A 25,258-nucleotide genomic window follows, 5' to 3' on the forward strand; every position below is an offset into this window, starting at 1 on the left:
TGACTGTAAAAATAGTCTTCTTCAGATTTATAAATGAACAACTTCATCACGTATTATCGCGCCTTTTCGTGAACACGCCTTAATTTCAGTGGTTAATATTAGTGGTAAGCATTACAACCTCTCTCAACGGGGTGCTAAATTACGCCAGCTGTCGTAAGGAGGGTGTGGAAATCGGAGGCGATGAGCGAACCGAGGAAACTTAATTCGCCACCGACACGCCGCTAAATCTGAACGACTCAGACCGGATTCGCCGAAGATTTCGTCCGTTCCCGAATCCTCGCTCACGAAGGGCGCATCTCCGGCTTGAGAACGTCACTTATTCATTCCGTTCCCTCCCTTTGAGGTCACTTTACTCCAACTCTCTCCATCGTTCATTAGCACTCTCCACGTTTCCTACAGCTCTTACTCTTATACCTTCAGAAATGCAGCTAATTCAAATAATCTGTCTTATTTCTATAATTTTTTATCTAACAGTTGGGATTGTTATGTATATTCTTATCTATTCATATGTTGTTTTAAATCAACATAAAAAGTATACTACGTGATTCATAATCAGCCCAATAATAAATTAATACAATTACATCATACAAATTTGACTTTAGAAAACATAATAAATAAATAATATGAAATAAAAATTTTTTTTATATAAGATTATTATATTATACTATACATTATCATTTTTCGAAAATCTATTGTTACAATTTAAATTTTATTGGTCCTAATTAAACGAATATTAACATCTTTTATAATATAAATGCTCTTATAGTTACACGTCTAATATTATTTTAATAATCTTTTTTCCTATCGCACCTTCTGTTTTCAAGCTTTGTTTCAATTTTTTTGGTGCTGATACTACTCTCTCATCCTTTGAGCTGGCTTAATCCAAACGCCTTCGTAAAGCTTCAGACGATCCTTAAGATTCCACCCTGCTTCTCTCGCACGTTGCCGGCGAATTAAATTTCGTCCTTGCGCTTTCCCTTCGACGTGGGTGTTCTCTTTGAGCACCCTTCGGGACAAAATTCGTTTACTTATGGGGTGTACGATGAAAGAAGGAAGACAGGTGAGTGACCGGACGGAGGTAAGCAAGACGAGAGCTGAAAAATCCTTGACTGTGATCGAATAAAAGTAGCCGTCCCTTGGGGAGAACTTGCGGCTTGACGTGACAGGAAAGCGAAACCGTCAAGGGTCACAGAAAGACACCTGGTATTCAAAGCAGAGACCTTTAACAGCCTCGAGGGTCTTTTCGACAAACGATGGTATACTAAAAGTCCTTGTCGTATGATGGTTTGATAACAGGGGAAAGAAAGAAAAAAAAGGGGATCTTACATATCGCGGTAGGATCTACAGAACTTATGGATGATACAACAAAATGATTTTTGTCTCATGAATGATAAAAAAAGATATTAGCTACAAGATGTTTAATATTAAAAATTACAAAGTAAATTTTTTATTTCCCGAAAAGCACGACGTCCATTAAACTTTTGCTTAAGAAAAAATGATCTCCGTATATTCATCGAAAAAAAAAAACCGTTCTGAAGTTTGATGAGAACCTTAACACGCGGTAAATGTAATCGAGGATATGGCGTGCCGTCAATACCAGTTCAAATTTCTTTAATATATATCGATATCTTTTACAACTTCTTTGATTTGTTTTATCGTATTAATATTTTAGGAAACAAATTGTATTTATTAAAATAAAATCCAGTTGAAATTAATCTAAGACTAAAGCTATGTACCTTCTCTAAAAGTGACACATAGATTTACACTCCATTAGAGAGAGTTTCCCGACCATCTCCATTTTCAATAGTTTATAACTCAGAAACTATTTCTGCCCCAATATTTCGTTCGGTAAAAATTGACTCCAAGGTATCCAAGAACTTCTCTAAAAATAAAAGAACAGCGGTAACGGAATATATCCTGTACGGCGGCGGCGTCCTCTATTAGCGCGTAAATCACGCATACGAAGGTGTAGTTTCATTACAAAAAATTTATAACCGCTCCCTGTTTCCGCTTTCGCTACTTTCTCGAGGGTTGTTATTGCTTTACACGCCTTAGGTTACACACGCGCACACGAAGGGCACTGATTCCCGTGCAAGGGCGATAAAACGATGCTCGCACGACGACGATCTATCTCCGGGGAGGCACGAAGAAACAGCGCGGCCCGAGTTCTTTATCGTTTTTAATATTTTTCTCCCCCGTGGGCGACGCCGCCAACCGGTAAGTCTACGGGGATAAAGCGAGTTTTCCATCCCTTAGGCTGAAGAACGTGGCTCTGCAAGTGTAAACAGGACCAGTAAAAGGCGTTAAACGAAATGAGCTCTTAAGGTATCGAAGGATATAAGATATTCTTGCTTTTCTTTAATATCTCTCTTACTACCTATGTTTCTATTATATAAACTTGGAAAAATTAATGAAACATAATTTTTTCGCAATATTAAAATACTGCAAAACTTCAGAGTTTCAATGTTACTCCGATAATTGGATTTTTTAAATTTTATCATTCTAATATTTACTTTCGGTGCAAATTATGAATAAAGTGTTTGAGTTTATTGGATTAAAAATGTAATTAAATTAAAATTGGATAATACTAAAAATGAAAACTGAGGATCATGACATTTTGGATAATCAATTTTATATTAATATGATTTTTTTCTTTTATCCATCGTTTTTGTATTTTTGATCCAAATATATGATATTATTATTTAGACAACAGTTTTTCTTAAGACTTTTATTTTTAGCAATCACTATCACTGTGTTGATGATCTTAGCTCTCTGTTTTTCTTCTGTATCAGAGAGATATAAAAGATACCTACCTGGGCTCATATTACTACAAAAAGGAAATTGCAGATTTATTTTAACGTCTTTATAGTGTATCTTCTTATTCTCTGACGTATATTATATGTTCTCGGGTCGGTTAGCATCCTCCTTGACTTATTCTTAAATCTGTTCGTACTTATATCTCCCTTTACCTCAAATCTTTGATATAATACTTCGCGTAGGGGTTGCGAAAAGCCATAAAAACGATCTTGGTGAAGTTATAAGTATAAAATTCTCACAGCACACCTTAGCGAATAGGACAAGCTTCCAGCAGTATAGGACAAAAAAATGGTACGGGAAGAACCAGTGGGGACAAATAAGTTGCTTCGAGCAAAAGATCGCGTCATGCGTCTCTTCATTCCGCGAAAAATTTTCTTCACACTTTCCTTTACTGTCCGCGTTCACCCTCCTTGCTCGCCATTCGTTATTCTTTCGTTTTGCCTCTTCGCTTCCGTTTTTTCTCTCGCAGCTTAAGGAAAGTTGCGCAATTTGTTCTTCTTCTGCTCTTCGATGTATAGTCTGTCCCAGAATTTGCATCATTCTTTTCAACTAAAGATATCATATGTACGAATAAACGAAGAAAAACGTCGATTATTTCAATATTGAAACGTAATTTTCAATATATGTATTAACGATTGAATTCATAACGGGAATATTATATATGAATAAATATGTAGAAATAATATTTCTTTATTAATATTCGCCGAGTAAGCATTACAACTTTATAATAGTTATTATTTTAATGTAATTATTGCGATAATGTATTCCGATAATGTTCGATTGCGTTTAATTTTATTTCAATGAGTATTTATATTGCTTATCTTTCCTATTGTGCACATTACATCGATGAGCCAATTGAAAATGCTAGTAAACCGGAAGTAATACGCGCGTTATGATGTTATTAATTAAGACAATAAATTTGTTAACGAACTAATTACAGGCTGTAATATACCAAATTTTCGAGCGGATAAAATGGCATACAATTTATTTGTTTGTCCGGCAAAATTGAATCAGGAGCCATAATGAATGCGATAATTATTAAAATTAACGATGAGAAATTACTGAAATTTATTCGTTTTTATAACTGTGCTATTGATGTATACAATAAAACAGACATTTACAAATATACCATAACTAGATATCTGTTTTTAAACTAACAAAAATGTTTAAAATGTTTAATTATTTCAAATCATTTAATAAACATTTGAATTAATTATTTAAAAAGAAATTAATTAGCGCTCTGTTTACTTTTATAATATGAATCTTTGGAAGAAAAAGTTTTGAATATTAAAAAATCTTTCAAAAATTCTTCTAATTCTGTTTTTAATTCTCTTCGGAAAAAATATATTTTATACACATAATAAACAAAAATCTCTTAGAATATTTTTCCTGTTGTTAGGGATCTTAAATTCGTTTTCTTGTCGATTACGTAAATGTCTGGTGAGTTATATCGTACAAGTTCATTCTTCCCTTAACTTTAAACCGCGAAAATGACTTAATGGTATTTGTAGAACGAGATAGACTCTATCGATCAATAAGAGCGGCATTAGCAATAGGGTTTATGAGCGCAAGCTCGTCATAACGGCAGACTAGTGAATAAATCGGCGGTAAACGGCCGGCGTACGCGATTTATTCGCTCGTCGTGGAGCAGAGAGCTGAAAAGAGGCGTTTCCGAGTGGCAATAACGGATGGGATAATAATTGAAATTAGGAGGCGGCGGCGGAAGGGCTAATACGCTCGCGCGCCGCTCGAGAGCAGCTGGTCGAGTTCGTCGAGCCGGCAATTAAATCCCTGACGTATCGCGACCGCGATCTCCGCCTTAAGCCCGTACTAACGTGATGGAACGCGCGGCCCTTTTGCCGCAAAACGGCTCCGTGAATTCGCCTGCATGTGAATTACGCACTTTGCACGTTTGCTTAAAGATCGTCGGATATCTTGAAAGGAGCGGTGCCGCGGTTGTCATCAAGTCCGCCTGCTAGTAATGGAAAAATAATTGCGACGCGACGGTGGTTGAAGAAAAAGACATAGGTATTAATAAGGAAAAATATCCGGTTTTGAGATACGTGGTTCTATAACTTCCAAGTGCTTTTACTCCGTTTTGCAAAACAGTCCGAAACAACTGCAACTTCGTTAATTAAACAATGAAGTTGTAGCGCTCTTCTGTTTTGAGTATTTTTAGTTTTCATTTTAGTTTACAGAATATTTTTGTAGCAACCCAACTTCATTAAATTACTAATAAAGTTGTAATAATGCAGATATATTCTGAAAAACACAAAACAACTTACATTTTCTGGAACAAAGTTTATGTTCTTTTTATAATCAACATCTTAATAAAAACAGATTGTTTTAACGATTCCATTAATTTTAGTCCAAAATTCAGAAAATTTAATTTTGTAAACACGTACATACACATAGAGGTATAATTTAATTTAATTTAAAATCTAATTTTCTAGAATTTAATCTTTCAGGTTAATGTTTTAGTTATTTTCTGCAAAATGTTTGTTAAAATAAATGTACATTTTCATAAAAATCTAGAAATAAATGCAAAAGCAGGGGACTCTTACGAGCTTTCTCGCCCAAACGACAGAGTACTTTCAATACAATGCCTCCACTTTTACTCATTCATCCACCGCGGAATAATATTCCCATCAACGATGATGTCGTTATCAGGACCGTTCAGAAGAAAAGGGGATATCGATAGAGAGCGAAATAAGTTGGTGACAAAGTGGGAAGGAGGAAGCGGTGCTTTTCTGGAACGATAGGCATCTCCAGACGGTCTGCGATGAACTACCCTTAACCGTATTCAACCCCTCGACCCTTCGAGGGTAATAAACGACTGTCTAGAGCGCATAAAGAGCGAATTCGACTCGCAAGGATCTTTATGGTGTCCCTCTGACAAACGGTTTGGTGCTTGAGTGCCGATCTTCGTCAAGATTGCAGCTGAATCGCTCGTCTACCATTTCACTTTGTATATTCTTCAGCACTTTCGATCTTGTATAATTATATATCCAGTGTCCTCTAGCATTGTGTTGCACCAACATTCAATCTTTAATAAATTGTTCATTTATTTTTTAGATTCTTAGAAAATATGTTATTCTCATTGTAGTGTTCATATATCGTACACATAATACATATAAGCGAAAATTTTCTAGATATGATCTTTTAGAAAAATTTTAAATATAAAATTAAAAATATATATTATTTATCATATGATGTTTTTTTTTAACATTTTACAGCATTTCTTTCCGTTTTTAAGAAAAAGAAGCATTATTGAATTTAAACGCGTATTTTTATCAATTCTTTTATTTACAATCTTTTCTGATATGTTAGAATCATTTTTACTGCTTTTGCACACGAAAAACTTCTTAATAACTGCGATTCTGACTCGTCAATTTTACACCGTAATCTGGTTTTTGCGCTCTTCGAATTGCACTCATCCAACTCCTCGATCACTTTCCTTCAGTCTTTTCAGCGATTTCAAATAATAAACGGATCAGCGCGGAAGCACTCGGGTGCAGCTACTTGACAAATGATCCCCGGCGACGATTCCCGATTTCTCTTCATCACGATGACGTTCGTGGATACTTTGTTTTATTCGCGTGCCGTATCGCGTTCGCGTTCGCCCGAGACGGAGTAATTCCTGGCATAAAATTTTGCTCTCTAAAAAAGAATTCCCGCGATACCTTAGCGTCGCATGAGTTTTCAACGCGACTCATCCCTAATTACACATCTGTCTTAATCCATATTATAATCCTTATCCCTCATTTTTCGCAGTTTTCTGCACAGTTTATTACGATCTTTATGAAATTATTTTCACATTATAGCATCACCAAAATATATTTTGTTGCAAAAATATGTGGCTATTACTAAAATACAAAAATAACTAAATTTAGTATTATCTTATCCGAAAAATAATATACAGTGTGTTTCATTTTAATCGCCTCAGGCAAATATGATCTCTAAAAATGTGGAAGATACGAAAAAATGTTTCAGACAAAAGTGGTATAGTTTCGAACAGGATTGGTAAAAAACGTGTTTTAAACATGTTTCAAACACTTTAAAACATGCTTAATCGATATTTTTAATATGTTTTAAATATGTTTTTTTTTATAATATGGTTTAAAACGTATTTGAAGCATTAAAAACATGTTTAAAAAAACATAATGTTTTATTCTTAAAAAAAAAACATTAGTCTTTGTCAACTCTGGTTTCGAGGGTTAATTGAATAATTGTATGGTCACATAAAGATCAGTTATAATTTCTTAAATGGAACGTCCCATTTTATTTTCTTGTAGATTACCTCGAGAGCTTTCCAAAACGCTATAATAAAATTTTTTTTTCAGTAAGTACTTTTCGAGTTATAAAGCTTAAAAGTTACTGTACCGTTGGCATTAACATTACCCAAAGTGTCCAATGGACGGTCAAAACTTCTTGAATGTTGTTCCGGATCATGGTCTGGATAACATTTGTCAAGATCAAGGCCAATGAAGATTGTAACTTTTCTTTTCATTTTTACATATAAAAATGAATTTTCTGTACAAAAATGAAAATAGTAACTTTCAAGCCTTATAACTCAAAAATACTCAATGAAAAAGTATTGTATTATAATGTTTTGGAAAGCTCTCGAAGTAATCCACAAAAAAACAAAATGAAAAATGGGATGTTCCATTTAAGAAATTAAAAGTGACCTTTATATTGCCTTCAAGCAATTATTCAAAATTAAATTAATGGCATTATCTTATATCCTCCTTGAAACTATACAATTTTTGTCTGAAATATATTTTCGTATCTTCCACATTTTCCGAGATATTTGCCTGGGGCGATTAAATGAAACACACTGTTTATTTATAATTAATCCATAAACTATAATAATATATGTATATAATTATGTTAAAACATATTTATTTATTGAAATAAAAATCAGATATTTTAAACCTACAATTGATTTTGTCCACTGTTTTTTAACGTCTAAGGAGGGCTTAAACCTAGAGCTGAAACTGGTTACGACGATCATCACGTATTTAATTTTAAGTTATTTTTATATTTATATTATTTTTTTATACTGATATATACTTATATAATTTTTTTATACTGATAGTTTTATATTTATATTTTATTACGTGTTAAATTTAGAATTAAATATCATAGCACGAAATTTTATCGTTTAACTCTTACATCGCCCTTTCTGACTTATATTAATTACAGATATTTTAACTTTTTTAATAAAAAAATGTACATACACATACACAAAGTACACTGAACCAAAACTGTACGTAAATACAATAAAATATTCCTTCAATTAATGAAAATTGGTCCAATGAATTCTTAGGTTATAAAACTATATTACTAGAATTTATTGCAAAAATGAATATATAATTATATAAATGAATTTAGTTATTGTGTCAATGAATAATTGGACATTAATTAACGTAAATAACATTATTAAGTTGAACATTGATTAATGATCATTCATTGGACACAAATTTTTCTCAGTGTAAAAATTCGATACTGCTTTGATATTTAAAATAGAAGGTTTAAAAATAAAAAATTTCATATATATGTTAATTACGTATGATATAATGTTTAAATTTTACACAAAATTAATTCACATGAATAAAGAAAGATTAAAACTTTCACAACGTCGATATAATAAAATTCTCGTAACATGAAACGCTACGTCTAATCTTCATTTAAAGACAAATTTGAGTTTCCCGATCTTTCTGTGAGAGTACGCCAACTATAAATCCCCGTTCTGATTGCAGAACTTGCTCGACATTCACGCAACGACTACATTAAGGTACAAAAAATAAATTAAATTCTCTCTACTCGATTTTCTCTGATTTTTGTCAAGACCAAAGTTAAACACGGTGAACGTCGCGTTTGCAATTTATTACTGTATTTCGGCGTTTTCCCGTAGTCGTTCTCACGATTTGTAGACCAATACTGCCCATTTTGAATCACACAGACAGATGCGTATCGTTCGATTTTCGATATCCATTCCTTGATCGTTTATCCTCCGGCTCTTCTCGATAGTATCGAGTAGTCTATAGTACTAGAGTAACCTCAGTTATTACTATCGCCTTTCTCTCTCTTCTCCTCTCTATTTTCCCAGATTTGCCGAAACTTCGATGCGAGATCAGTATCCTTGTTTCATCGAGATTTCAGCAGTCGAGATATTGCCCGTCCAAATACTCCCTCATCCACTTAGTGTCCATCTCTTCGCTTCCCCTCAATCGATCCTTATCTCCTTCAAAGAGGAACCATCATCTCGCACTGGATGCTTTATTAAATGACTAAGCAATAATAGGCTTCTAAAGCATCGATTCGAAGCTGATAAGTACTTTGATGATGTTATATCACTACGTGGAATATCCAGTATTGAGTAAATTTGTATAAAAAATTGTTTAGGAAAATTATATAATTACCTCAATCACGTTTCTAATAATGAATAATTAAGCAACAATAATAAGGTATGGATTCCTTAATGTTAATAATACAATAAAAAAATAATAATCTAGTATATATATATATATATATATGTAAGGCTACAGGAGGTTGTTATATTGCGAGATTAACTTAAACAATCATTTACATATTACATATGTACGTTTCGACTCCAATTTAAGTTTTCTAATTTTGTCTGAATAAAAAATTCATTTTGATAAAAAAAAATTAACTATTGTATATGAGTATGTACTGGAATGTGAAACATTTTGTGCACAAAACTTTATGTTATCAGCGTATACATATACTATATTGTAACGTACTGTTATTTCAAGTACAGATACATGACTCAGTCTCGGGAATTAATCTAATCAATAAACGATTTAAAACCCAAGACATTATCGTGTCTCTTGTTTCATTATTTCGGTATCTAATTGTTACGTTCTGCTATTCAGATTCTCATACATAATCTCTCCGTCTACAGACATCGCAGAACAGATTTTTTAAATTATACGTTGACTATATATCAATTACGCTTTACGCTTCATTCATCGCGTCGTGCAAATCGCGACATAATAATCTCTCCGCAATTTATTTGCACAAGTCTTCACGTAACACCGTCGGCGGCGACGCTTTCCCTGTTAACTCGGCTACGGTATTCCCAAACTTTGCATACTAATTAACCGCGCGTTTATCTGTCCTCTCTATCTCGTACTCGAGAGACCTCTTCCCATTTGGGGAACGATTCTACTTTTTGTTACCTATCTCTGCGCCACTTCATGCGCGCTGATTAAATATTCTTTTATCTCCTATTTGTACGCGGTTTTATCGACAAGTACATGCGCTCGCGACAATGTTATTACGGCGCTTTCGTCCTGTTAAAACTTCGCGTAACGACGCTACAACTCATCTATTCATTACATTGAGTTGACGAGCTTTTACGAAGTACGTCGATACATTTTCAATATCATGGCGATTGTGATCACATAAGTTTCAATCCTATTATCGAATCGTAATACGTATATCATTGTATATTGCTCGGTTCTAATAATAATAAATATACCAAAAATACTATACGTTATTACTATCGTACTGTCGTGTATATGGTTTCTAAAATAATTTTTTGAAGAATTTTAAAATTCTAGTTTTAACAATTTTAGTAATGTTTTAAATATAATTTAGTAATTTTATAATATCATTTTAGTAATTAAACAATTTACCAGTTTATGTATGTAATTCTCGTTAAAAGAATACTTCGCTATATAATTCTGTACATGTTGTGTATAAGCGGATAATAAATATTTTCCAAAAAAATTAAATGTCGCAAAACATATAGAATTTAGCAATACAAGAATAAATAAACATTGATATTCAAGTTAAAAATTAATGCTTTTTGAATTCGAAATCGCCTAGTTTAATAAACTCGCGTAACAAAAGATGAAATGACATTTTTCTTTCTTTGCTTATATTCATAATATTTTCTTACTATATTTCATATGCTGAATAAAGATTTTATTATCGCAATAAATAACAGTGAGTCAAATTTACTGTAATTTTTCTTCTAATTTTTTTGCATCTTATAATTAATTATCTTTATTTTCTTCAAACTCTTACTCTTATTAATTTATATATGATTTAGGCGCAAATTGGTAGAAAGTATAAAAGAAACAAAGTCTATGGTTTCAACATCTTCCCTGATTTTCTTCGTAAATAATAGATTTTCAATAAAATAATGTAGATAAATGATATTTCAAAATAAATTGCATAGACAGCAGCACTTAACTAGAACATGAAAAATATCAACATATTCGATAGTTCTTGATTTATAAATTATATGTAATTCAATAACTTTTCATAGTAAATAAACAATAAATCTAGTTATAAATTTACTCATAAATTCATTATTTATTCGTTAAACTCCACGTGCTAATTGTTTGTAATTATATTTTGTATTCAACCTCGAGGGCACTTTAAATATATTATTTAATTATAAATTAAATTAAAGTCCCTCCGACACAACAAAATTATTCATTATTAATCTCAAATGTAACTTTCGTGATGAACATAACAAGTCAAGTCTGATTATTCAAGAATCAAGAAATAAAATTGATATTTCTTGAGAATTTAATATATTTCCATAATTTTGTCATATAAACTGTCGAATTAAAAGATTTGAGCAAAATTCTGAAAAAAATCGTTTCACACACTATATATGTTCTTTTTGCCGGCAAAATCTTTTTATTTCGCTTCGTTCGTGAATCCTTTCACGCCGTCTTTCGCGACCACTAATTAACGATCTCGTTATCTTCACGGACGATTGCGCACGACATTTGTACGGTAAACGTGACGTGCTCCGCCGTTTTCTCGCCACTTGATTTTCCGCCTTCGACATGCCCCCCATTGTCTCCGTTAAGTGCCCGGGGCAAAAGTAATTGGTCGCGCGTCGAATGAGCCGGAACACTCACGATAGCGCTTATCGACGCTGAACATGCGAGCAAATTGCGAACGCACGCGAGCACGTGACAATTTTGTCAGCAAGTCGCGAAAAAACAGAAAACGACTATAACAAGCAGCTTCGGAATTGTATTCGCACAGGTATTTGCATCTTTCCCGCCCACTCTTCCCTTTCTTCTTTTTCTTTCTCTATCTTTAAAAAGGTTTACGAATTTGGAAAGAACTAGATGACGTAAATTGCATTGTTAAAAGTTAGACAGAGCAAGAGTATGTGTGCAGAAAAATACTTGATAGTCAAACACAATATTTTCAAAAATGGAAGTGAAGTCAAATAAAATTGTCAAATAAACGCAACGCTGCTTTTGCAAAATAAAGATTTGTACAATACAGTGAATTAATAGATAAACTAATATTATACCAAATGCTATTATTGTATTTTGTCGAGTATTCTCCCAATGTCTCCCAATTTTCTAGGAAACTGCCGCCAAGTTACGATTTAAGATAGTTCGCAACGCGTGAACATTTTCGCACGAGTTTGCTAACCGCTCAGGCAATAAAACCCGGTGAGAGTAAAGGGAAAGGAGGAGAAAAACGCGACGGGAAGTCGCTGAAGGATTCTTGCAATTACGGGAGTTTTAGCGGCACGAGTAGAGCGACTCGAAGTATGCGCTCGCGGGACGCATAGTAGTCGGGCACATATTTGAACACGGGGTGAAATGAGAACTGCTCGGGAGAATATTTCCCACCGAATTCCACGTTTCACGCATTTACGTCGTCGTCGACATATTACTTCGGCGACGTAAATTAAAAACTTCGTTTCCGCACGCCACTTCGGTTACTCGCTCTTTTCTTTGATCCGCTGAGCGTGCGGTTTTTTTTTGCGGTTCTTTTTTTTTTTAACTACTGCCTACAACGAGAACACAATATGATATTTCGGCGAAAAAGGATAATCGGTAATTCCAGTGGAGTTTTACAGCATCTCCTGTTGCAAAACTCCTCTGGGAATGGTATTGTGCAAAAGAAACACGTATAGGATACGTATAGCTTTACGCTTATTAAGAGGATTATAGATTTCATACATCTTTATTTTCTATACTTTGTGTAGATACTAATTTTGTATAATTTACTAGCTCATAAAAAAATGTTACGGTTGCTATACAACCAGAAATAATGATCATTTTTATTCATCAATTTGATTGTGATAAGATGGATATATCCTTACAGCCATAATCGTTAAAATCTGCCAATCTAATAAGTACGATTATCACAATCATACTATAGTAATATATACATATATTGATAGGCGACTTTTAGTCGTGACAACCGTAGTTGTTTTTCCGTAGTGTAATAAAAATTGTAAAATAAAGAGTATCCTGTTATTAATTAATTTCAAAATAAGATCATTTTTTATGCATATGTCTAATACTTTAAGATAACGTTTTCATGATCAATATTGTAAACCTTGTACGATTATGCTTTAATCATTTATTTTTTTAAATTATGCAAAAGATGTTAAAATAGAAAATATATCGCTTCAAAGTTATATAGCTTATCTACAAGTCGAAACTAGCACGACGTTGTTTCGCCATATATATTAGATATATACTGTAATAACTTTACAATCAGGTCATGACTATATATGCATATTTAAAGCAAGTATTATACACCGCTCTTTGAAATTAATAAATTATGTTTATGTAATTCATATTTTTCACAAAGATAATATTCTGAATAAATAACAACAAATGTAAACATTTCTAAAGTGATACAAGATTTTTTAAAGACTTTTCATGCATACAAAGTAATTTTATATTCAACGCGTACAAATCAGCTTTCAATTTTATTCGGTGTCTAATTAATTCAATCAATTTTTCATCAAGTGTCAATTTTACGTATTTAAAAATAATGTCTGCTCGGAATAAATTCGTGCGATATGTCGATCAACATCTTCGCGCGCATCGAAAGATCTATGGGCTTCGCTTTAGCGTCCGGTATGCATGGGCTCTTATCATTGTCACTTTCCGGCCGAGCGACCGACTTTCTCCCCTGCTGGTAGCTGCTCGCTCACCCCCGTGGCAGACCAATCGACGTACCCCTTTAGCGCGGCGCGCCGCGCCGGCCGGATCCGCAGCGTGGCGCGGCATCACCGCCGGTGCGGCACATGCGCGCGCCCCAGCGTCGTATATCTATAAGGGTAGCTACCCTCGGCGAGGCCGGTCAGTTCTCGCCCGTCCGGGGAATCGGGCCGCCGTTTGCGAGATTGTATTCCATCTTCATTTCGGTCTTTATCGTCCACCCGACAGGGCACAAACGCGAATTGTTTCACCGACGGGAAATAAACGCCACGATGCTGGCCTCGGTTTGAAAATTCATCCTTCGGGAGTGGAGCTCATGCGGTACGAGACGCTGTGGGGTGTCGTATGCCAGTCGAGGATTGTGTACCGGCCTCGCTGGCGTCACTGATGGGTAAAAGTGTCCTCGCCGAGGGAGGAGTGACGATACACAGTAAGGATCTCATACTAACAGAAAATGCGGTCAAGTCGAACCTTGCTCGTCCACGAAGTCGTTTCATTAGGCGATAAAATTTCAGTAAAAGTGTGATATCAGATATCGCGTATATCAGATATCAGATATACAGCCATACATATGAGTTCAATCAGATGACAAGAGAGTTGATTAATGCGGGCGAAATATGTGTCGGTCCAATTGTTCCGCATCGACGATGCTGAGCAACTTGAACGACAATTCCATTGCGTATCGTTTGGCAATGTTGATTTTAATTAAATCGATATAATCAATTTTATAAGTTATCGCTTCATCAATTATTTTTTTAGCAATGCGGAATAATACTTTGTGAGAATAGTTAACATCGCGCACTAATAACGTAGTCGTATTGTGTCCATCAACGTGGGCCAAATAACTGAAACAATATGTGGCAATATCAGTGAACGGCGTATTAATGGCAATGACATTGGCTAACACAAGTGGAATGTGTAGCGATTTAATAGTCACATGTTACCCGGCAATACGTTGGCCGAGGTACTACCAAAATTCTACGGCAATCACTTACCAATTCGTTTGTCAGCAATATGGGGCAATATAGAATGAGAGATACGAGTTCGACGAACGAGCGAAGTTACTCGACAGTGGACGGAATGTGCACAAATTTAATTGTTCTATACTGCTAGTGTTGACCAGTCGAAATCCTTTAGCGATACGAGTGAGTGCCGTATAGATAAATTTGGTTAAAATCGACAGGATGTGTACAGATATAATTCTTGTATATCGGAAATAATGACTAATCGAATTTGTTACAACAAATCATTGCAAGTTTTTTACGTTTCGAAGATATATCGATGATACATATAGTAGGTGCCTAAATGAATTAAACAGTAAGTCATATATTTAAGAAATATGTATATTATATTTTTCAATTTTATTTTCTAATAGTAGACAATATTGACAATATTGACCGACCGATATATTAACTAGAAACTATTTTCATCAGTTTATTGGAGTGTAGAGTTTAACTCGTTCGTTCTAAAAATCAACAAAAAATGAAACAATCTATATTTTAATGAAATTTATTAATTATAGTTGATGTGTGTTTATATAGGTATATAAAAAACAATATTTCAGTTATCAGTGCAATGCTCAGTTATCGAATTCGTAGCAATAAATGTAAATGTAAAGAATTAATAATCTTATCGAGAAAACTTTATTAACTTTGAACAGTTTGATCATTAATAAAAATCTTTCGAAAGTTTAAAGAAAAATTTTTAGTACAAATAAGAACGGTAAGATATTTTTCTAACGTGATAATAAAAAAAAATTATTATTATTAATAAACTTTATTTTAATTTATTCGAAATGCATTCCTACAATGTTTGACAGCAACGATATTATAATATTAATCATATTAGTGTATTTAACAGTGTAATCGTGAGAATTTTAATTAAAATTACAAGCATATTTAATTAACCGATCATGATTCAATTATTAATGCAGATATATATCACAAATAGATTACATGAGTAAAATTTATTTCAATTCTTAAATTTAATTTTATTTTTAATAACAAATTTATTTTAGTAAATTTTATTTTCAAATAAATTTTTTTAATACAATAATGTAAATAATGTAATTTTACTAAAATAATTATAAAACTCAAAACGCTCGAAACAAGCTTATCATTTATCATTCAGTAAGAAGGAATATCTAGCCTGAATAACTTGTCTTTGAGCTAAAAGCACTGCAATTAGATGGAAGGTTTGATGTCGGACAACAAGCTTTAGATGAAATATATATGATTGCTCTCTGAAACTTCAGAAAAACACGATATCATTACAATAATTTCCGATAAATCCTAACGAGAATACAGAGAGCTTATTTCTATAGTTTGTGACCTCATTATTCGAATCGTAATTAAAACAGTGAAAAAGAGAAAACGTGACAAACGCTCGTAAACGCAAACGATAAAAATATACCTAAATTAATTAATATCTGTAATTGCGATCGGTTTTATATAAAGCGATTAATGTTTATATTTAATCCAAACGTTTGATTATATAGCAATGTGTAATGATATTTTTTACTGTTTACGATATTTGTATCAGTAATTATTATGTATATTCTCATCAAGGAAAAACAAATTCACTTAAAAACTCTGCCTTAAATTCTTAACTCTTCTAACAAATAGTAATAGCATGCAGCGTCTGCTATGCTCGAACACTTTATTTAAACATCTGCTCGTAGAATCGTTAATACCAAGCGACTAAGCTTAATTAACACGTTTTCCGTATTCGTCGCAGAAGATTTCTGTAATTTCGCCGGAATAGGATTCCCTGCGAAGGGATTCTCCTCAGGTGTAATCGAGTGTGGCGCATCTCCATCTCCAGAACGGTCTCCGGAGAGATTATGAATTAGCGAGCGTGTTTGCCGAGACAATCTCGGACTCGTAGACGTTAGTTGGCGATATCCCACGCGCGTCTCTCAGAATCTAGTTCATCGTGTTTAGCTAACGTCAAATGAGTTATTCCGCATGAGAGCACAAAACGGATTCGCTGCTTACTGCGCAGTATTACTGCTTGCCAAGAATATACATATAAATTCTCTATATCTTACATTAACCCTCCCATCGAGAGCCTCGTGTAAAGACACATTAAAATTTTCCTTGTATAATGTTTAATTTGACCAACTGATACAGAGATACATTTTTTTAAATAAATGTTATACTAACTATTCCATTTTTTAATTTTCCTATTGAAAACTAAAAGTTTTTATATAAATAAGATTAATTTATAAAACATTTTAAAAAATCATTTGTCACGCAGAATTTTTAGAATTTTTTAATTTGTTTTTAATTCATTCGGAAAACGTTTATTTTTAATGGGGTTTAAAAGTTTTAGTAAAACTAAAGTAAACTCAAAAAGTTGTGAAAGAAAAGAAAAGAAATTAAAGAAATAGAGACTTAGACAAGACAATTTTAACAAGTAGTTTGTTGTCCGCAAAAACTCATTGTGCTGCAAAAAGAAAATCGGGTTTCAAAAACATCAATTTGATAGCTCGAAATCCAATGCTATCACTAGTATTGCAAATCTCTATGTTGTAATTGTATTTAGAATGGGATAGAATACTGTCGAAGCTTCTCTTGAAACAATATTCCCTAAAGCATGGCGGAAATAGTTTTAGAGTATACAGGTAACAATGCACAATATAAGATCTTTATTAATTATTAATTAATTATAAATAACACATAATTTAAAAAATAAAATCAATATTTTCTAGATAATCAAAGATTCAACTTTTCTAACAATTATTACTATTCAAAACATTAAACATTTTGTAATTAAATTTCAAATTAAGTTTTTGTTAAAGTCTATTTGAAAAATTTAAATCTCTCTATATAAGTATATATTTATATTGTAATTCACATTGTCAATTTTTTCTTATTTTAAGGAAAGAATTTCGATATTTATTGAATTAATAAAAGTAATGAGCCTTCATTTTACAAGGTAAAATTGCTAAAATTTATAATTTTGAAAGATTTGTAATTTTAAACATTTAGAGGTTAATTTCGAATCTAATCGAATTCCTATATTAGTATCATGAATTCTAGAGATTCCTCTATCGGTACAAAAGCAGTTGATTAATGTTGAACGCGCATGTGATAAATGATCGACGTCTTGGTGAAGAGGAAGATGATGGAGAATCACTGGCCCGGTGCTCTCTAGCGGCTCGTCGCTATGGTTTGATCGAAGGGGTATTTTCTTCCCCTCATACACGCGGAAACTTCTTTCAGAAGATAAACCGTTCTCTTTCAGCCTCCGTGTCGCCCTCAGGGCGCGGCCAAAGAGGCACGAAAGTTTCTCCGGAAGATTCACAAAAGATTTTTTTAGCTACATCGCGACGTAATCTGGACAAGGCCAACGAAGTACCGTTTAGAAAATTTATAAGAAACTAACGAAGAAGTTCTCACAAACGGAAACTCTCGAGATACCCGGAAATGCGATCTCGTTCATTCATAGAATAGAGTCTGAATGTAATTCAAAGAAGGAGAAATAATGAAGCTTGATAAAAAAAATATAATTCTCGAATAAAAATCTCGATGTCCTAAATACCTTGGAAATTGGAAATAATAGAGAAATTAAGTTTCTGGAAAAAATAAGAATAATATAAAAAGGTATATCAAATAATAGTAATACATAGAACAACAGCAATATATAGATATTATAGATTTACTCTTAGATAACTTATTATTCAGATAAATGTAAAAAAAAGCTTTTTGAATTCTTATTACTGATTTTAATTTGTCGAATGCTCTGTAACAAATAATAGGAATAAATTAATATTTATATATTAAGTTTTGAAAAATAATTTGTCCGGTTCGATTAAATTACAATTAAAAAAATAAGAGAAAGAGGGGGGGGAGAGAGAGAGAGAGAGAGAGAGAGAGAGAAACTCAAGTTAATTACTGTAGTAACTAATTGAACTGTAGTAACAAATTATATTTTACGAAACCCTTTGAGTTTAGTTTTACATTGCTATTCGTATACTGTCAGTTGAATCGCTCTCGATTTTTATTATGTAATGATTAAAAATTAGACTTCCTGAAGACAACTTATTGAATGTGATGCATCGCGCGTCAAATCGTTAGCGTGCCTGACACGTGTGCGGGCCTTATAATCCCGGAGCTTGCAGCAAAACTAGGTCAAACTTTCACATAGAAGGAAATTAGGGACGAGTTTCCGCGTGCATCATTCCTGTCGAGATAGAGAGAGGAAGGGGAATCGATCCCGGAATTATTAGGTAATTACCATGGTGCAGCGGGAATAATTTCAGAATTGATTACGACGTAATCGGGGGATGGGTTGAAAGCAAAGAGAGCTGCCAAACAGGTCAGTATTTTCAAACTCTTCCTTTGTAAAGATTAAATGCCAATTCGTTTAATATTAGATTACTCACGTACGTTTACTGATTGTGAGTGAGATTATGAAGATTGGAATTAGAAGGCAGAAACTATATTCGAACTGTTCTCTTTTAATTTTAATAAATGTTAAATTAAGTAACCATTAAATAAAGATATCAAACAATATTTGCATTATAGGATAGAAATAATTTTGTTATGCGCGAAACTGTCAAGGAAATCAAAAAAGTTACACGCTAAAAGAGACTTTGCGGACGAGCAAGACTATGTAATACACTTGTCGCATATATTTACTGTAATATTTATCGTAATATTTCAACAGTAATAGCAATTCTTGGAATATGAAAAGTCAGAATATGAAATTTTGCAGAAAATCGTGCCATCACAACGAGGAGGACTTTGTATGAGACAATCCTACGATCTCGTCAACCCTTAATGTCTCCATCGTGAGCCGTCGACAGCTGCTCTACGCGCGAAGACGCGGTCCTACGGGACTCGGAATCAACGTGGTGTGAACAAGAGAACGGGCGGATAAAGATAAGGCTAAAGACGATGGGAGTGCCGGACGTGGAGCAGGCCAAGAAGCGACTCCAGGATATACTGAGGCGAGCTCAGAAACTTGAGATACCGACGCAAGAGGTGATCTCGACGAGAACTGCGCGTAAATTGCTCGCCAGAACGCGCAATGTCCTGGCATGGACTATCTGGATCGGAGTGTTCGTCGTCCTGCTTACTGGCGTTGTCTACGCTCGTTGGCCTACACGACAGGACGTGGAGACCGTCAGGACCGTGCTGAGGCGAACAGTCAGTATATTCGATATATTATATTAAATAGCATTACGTGTCGTGACCAACGCTCATTCTTCATAAATAAAGAATTGACTTTAAAAGGTTCGATAGATTGGTCTTTCTCGAGAAACACAATTCATGAATGTAATTACAACAATAAGAACGATATCCATTCTTCTAACCGGTATCGGCTTCAAAACTCGCGATATTTTTAACAACGAGGAAAAGGGTTGAGAATTTTTCAATTCGCATAAAATTTTCTCAAACGCGAATTTCCGCTTTCGTTTACATACGAAGGAAAAATAAAGCTTCCTTCTCAGAGTTGAAAATTTTCTTCTTGCTTCCATACCCATTCCCTGCGTCTTCTGTTTTCTTATGACAATCTTGTTGCATATCTTTTCTATGCTGCAGAAAACGTGTCAATGGCTTTCTGACAAATATTCGCTGGTCATATAGGTACACGCACCATATTTTCTCTGTAAAAAGTATTTTATCATATCGACGTGTGAAGTATTCGAAAAATTTTCACTAAATGCGTAACTCACATTTTATCGCTCAATGTTTATTTCTATTTAAATTCTTGCTCAAAATGGTTCACATTTGATTGGCAGTTATATCAATTTCATATCTCTTCTTTCTGATCCTGGGATATAAATTTTATAAGAAAAATATAAATTTTAATAATATTAATATTAATAACTAAATTAGTTCTTTGATCTAAGTAGCCGAAGAAATGTTGAGATAATAAAATAAGAGATGTATCTGATATTAATCGATGAAATCTCTGTATGTCAACCTATTTTTATATACCAATACATATATACCTATTTTTTTACTTACTTCTAAACATTTAAACAAATTACCGATATAATATCGTGGATTAGTATTTGAATTTCGTTAATTTTGGAAAGTTCACCAATTAAGCTCGCGGCGGTCACATGCTGGTGTGGTCGATAACGCCGATCACGATGAAGGAGAGAGAACGTTAGAGGTACTAAAATAAAATCGCTCGACCAGTGATATTTATTAGACGACATCGGCGACGGTTACGGCCGATAAACGGCACAGACCGCGGCATGGAAAATTCACCTCGTAAATGGAAGCGTGCAAACAATAGTTATCGGATAAGCGTTTTCGCGGGATAAAAGCTGATCGGTCGCGGCGTTCTACAATACATGCCTGCCGATTCGCGATTTTCTCTCGGACCATCGCCAATGCATCGATCGTTATTCGGAAGGGATCTGTGAGACAGAATTCTGCGTGTTATTAACTATGCTATATAAGAAAGTCAACATTTAAAGATTACGATGCTCAAAAATTATTTACAATACATATTTGCAAATATAAATTGACAAATTTATGATGACTAGAATTGATGCCTCGAACCGAATTTCAAGAGGCGTTTAATTTGTTCACTAACAATAAGTAGTCTGTTTAAACGTGCGTTTCGTGCAAAAAAAATTGAACGAGTAAATGTTCGATTTTTTAATATCACGTTTCTTTTGCTTATTCAATGATTCTCGATTGAAAAGTGGCTTTCATTGCTCGCTTCGATCGTATTTCCGACAAATTTCAATATTACCGATGCTCGATCGCGCAAAATCGTACCAAAGGAGTATCAGCGTTAAAAGGACTATAAAAAAAGACCAGCGAAACAGCCTAAATGAAAGAGATTGCAAGTTCAAAGAGAGCTATCGCATGTGATCTATTGAAAATGCACACACCTGCATACTCATGCGCGCGCGAACGTGTGCGGCAATTGATCAGTAAAATCATTTCATCGGTATCGTCAAACTCGAATTGCATTTCATTGCTGAATACGTTACGATATTTTCGAAATGGCCTCACTCGAAATTATACGCTATTACATATAGCACAATTTTTGGCAAGACTAGCAGATCGATGTACCTATTAGAAAAATGTGTACATTGATACAAATTAATAGATGCGTAAAAAATATTTATAATATACATATAGCTGGAAAATATGGAAATATAGATGGATATGGAGTAAGTAAAGAATTAAAAGGTCTTTTTTTCACGCTAAAAGAGTTCAACAGTACTGAAACCAATATATCATGGAATGGTGATCGTGATATTTTACGTGTATCGCTATCGCAAATTCAACAAAAATTATTGGTCGCAAAAACTAAATATTTCGGTTTTAGTTTAAAAAACAAAAAGACACACACGTTGCGTGCACCTTTTTGTTTGGAACAAACGCCGTCGGCATTGTTCGTAATTATTTCAAAACGGCTGCGGCTGCATATGTTTCAATTTACGCTTCAGTATCTTCGTTTTAGTTTTTTGTCGTGGTGTTTTTTCTGATTGTCGCTGTGTTTATTATTTCTTCCCTTTTCCCGGGCAATGCCAAATATGCTCTGCCAACAGTATAGTTTTCTCGTGTTTGTTAATTAAAAGACCGAAGTTAGAAGTCGAGTGTATTAATAGAACGAAATAGCGTGAGATAACTACAGGATATTTAAAAATAATCGTAATATTTTCTCTACTGTTAAAAAAAAGTTTGTATTGAATTAATTAAAGAATTCATAATGGAAAATGTATTCAAAATTACTTTCTAATTTTCATAGCTTTGTGTTGTTTTCATTTTATATTTTCATTGTGTTTAATTTATTTAGTATTCGAAATTTATTTCAAATAATTTAATACCTTTGGCAAAATTCTACATCTAATTATATAATTAGATTTATATTAGAATTATATTTTCCTTATTCTATTTGATAATAATCTATTTGATATAAGTTCAGAAAATTATAATTTGAAAATTATATTATATTGAATAAATAAATACGTTATTTTGAAACAAACTAAAAATACATATATGTATTAAGAAAAAAAGCAAATTATCACACTCTAATAACAAGAGAAGAGCATTTTATATATTCATTCTACATTGTTTGTATTTTTCAATTTCCTTATAGCTTGCCTTAAAATAATGAACCGATCTCAGTTGTTCTTTCACTCGCCATTGGAGTCTGATAATTCGCTCTCTTCCTGCTTTTTTCCGTACTCCATAGCACGCCGTGAATCGAGACATCGAAAAGCGACTAGAGAGCCCGGCGGGCCCACTCGAGGTGCTCAATTTCCATGGAAATAACATCGAAACAGCACGATTTCCTGCACTTTCCCGCTATCACTGTTCCCGTCACGATCCTCTCACTTTCACGCGTACGAATACGAGTTTACGTGAATACACGCAGATCTGTTTTCTTCTCATTCAAAGAAGCTTTTTTGATTCAGACGATTACTTCACCTATTTTTTATTAGAAAAAGAAAATAATAGAGATAAATTTAGAACTCTAAATGTGGAATAGGGAAGTCTATGGTTTTCGCACTTGTGCATATCATATTTGTATTGAAAAATGACACACCTATTCCACTACATGTCTCAATTGACAGAAACGGATGTTATCGTTTAAAATGTCATTTAAATGTGTCTTTAAAATCAAATTTTTCAAAATTAAAGCTATTAAAAATATACTAGCTAAAAGCTTAACGTTGTTAATAATTATTTTAAATTTCTTGAGGGAATAAGGATTGCTAAGATTACTCTAATCTACTCTTAGCGGTATTCATAGTCATTTCTTATATTCAGACTGTCTTAAGTTTAGTCTTGAGGTGTCACGAACCAATCAGAGGGCCGCATTAGCGTTTAAAATATCACTCAAGGCAGTCTTAAAATAAGAACCGACTATGAATACCAGCATAAGTCTATTTTCTTAATACATATACGAATTAGATATTTGATATATTTATCACATATATTAAGCACTTTTTGTATCTTTTCATTAATTGCCTAATAATCTCATATAATATCTCATACATTTCTAAATCATGATTCAAGAAAAAAAGTATACCTATACATTTTTGTATGTATATTTTCACATTTTTATATTATACAACTAATCAAAAAACGTAAATCTAATTTATATTTTTAATTTATATTTTTGTTAAATTTGTTGTTAATATAGCAGTTAAGCTTATCGTTTTATTAGAAATGTACCACACTTTTAATTAATAATTTTGTTTTGTTCAGAACAATAATTATTATCTAAAATTACATGTAGAATACAGAATTAAAAAATTGAGAACTTTTCTATAGCATGTGATGCGACTTTTATTCAATGTAACGTTTTGAGGATAGCTGATAGATAAGTGATGATCTTTGCTCATAAATAACTGCTATAAAATTTATTTATGAAAAAGGGTGCATATAAGGATACGTATAGAGTCAATAAACATGTACAGATAGTCGCTGCTTACTGTCGAAGAATGTTAAACTACTTTTCCGCGGAGCTCTTTTCTGTAAGAAAGAGCGGTAAAGTTGGAAAGAATCTCGAAGGAATTTTAATATCCACGTAGAGTGTTTCATTCGCGGACGCTCCGTATGCGCTTGCTAAATTAAAAAATGCCCCGTTAAATAGTAAGTAGTTGAAAAAGTACGTAGGGCGTAGAGAGCGCTAACGAGGTCTACAAAGTATGCATAAAAGAAGCGATAAGAATTCCGTCTCGGGATTAAACGGAGTTGTTTACTCCCCGGTCGCTTCTATTGAAAGAAAAAGGATCGGAAAATGAAACTTTATATTCTCATACTTTCATATAATCAAAAAATGATATTAATCGGTGCAAAAAAAAAGCGATAAGATAAATGAAGAAAGAGAGAGAGAGAGAGAGAGAGAGAGAGAGAGAGAGGAAGATAGGATTGTTTATCCTCTACGAACAAATATTTTTATTAAAGTTCTAATTGAAATTGAAATAATAACTAATGTTTGCCTACAATTAGTGAAAAACTGAGTAGAAAAACAGATTTAATTCACTCTTTCAAATGCGTAAACAAACAAATTAAATTTTTTTCGAAAGCATCAATTATAATAAAAAATTAATAAATTAATAATATAATTGAATTATAGACTCTTATATGTTTCAAAAACAATACAAAAAATTAAGTAAATACAAAGGCTATTAAGAGTCAACGCTGTTAGCAGTGCGTAAAAATTTAATCTTAAAATCTATAACATAGATATTATGTCGAACGTTTCGATCCTACGTTTCGGATCATCATCAGCGACAATACAATATAAAATTAAACATTACTCAGAGTTGCAAACAATGATGTTGTTCCGCAGTATGTAATATACAACCAATCTGAGGCAAGACTATCACTTCTTCAGGTGAAAGTATGTACATTAGTTCGAATAATTGAGTATGTCTGTGAATTATATAATCAAGAATTATAAATTACCTTAAAAATTTTTTTAAATTATAAAATTTGATAAAACAGTAAAAATTAAATAACATATAAGAGTCT

The 25,258-nt window shown here is 33.2% G+C and overlaps 1 protein-coding gene across 1 annotated transcript in view; it reads left to right on the plus strand.

Annotated features, from left to right (window-relative positions):
• The first annotated feature begins 19,693 nt into the window (after positions 1-19,693).
• The window catches only part of LOC108775966 (uncharacterized), a 98,454-nt gene continuing 92,889 nt past the window's right edge, over positions 19,694-25,258 (plus strand). Inside the window, exon 1 of the mRNA XM_018542443.1 lies at positions 19,694-19,945. Coding sequence (XP_018397945.1) covers positions 19,694-19,945 — 252 coding nt within the window. The remainder of the gene's footprint in view (positions 19,946-25,258) is intronic.

The sequence above is a fragment of the Cyphomyrmex costatus genome, unplaced genomic scaffold (genome assembly GCF_001594065.2).
Source record: "Cyphomyrmex costatus isolate MS0001 unplaced genomic scaffold, Ccosl1.0 scaffold330, whole genome shotgun sequence".
NCBI lineage: Eukaryota > Metazoa > Arthropoda > Insecta > Hymenoptera > Formicidae > Cyphomyrmex > Cyphomyrmex costatus.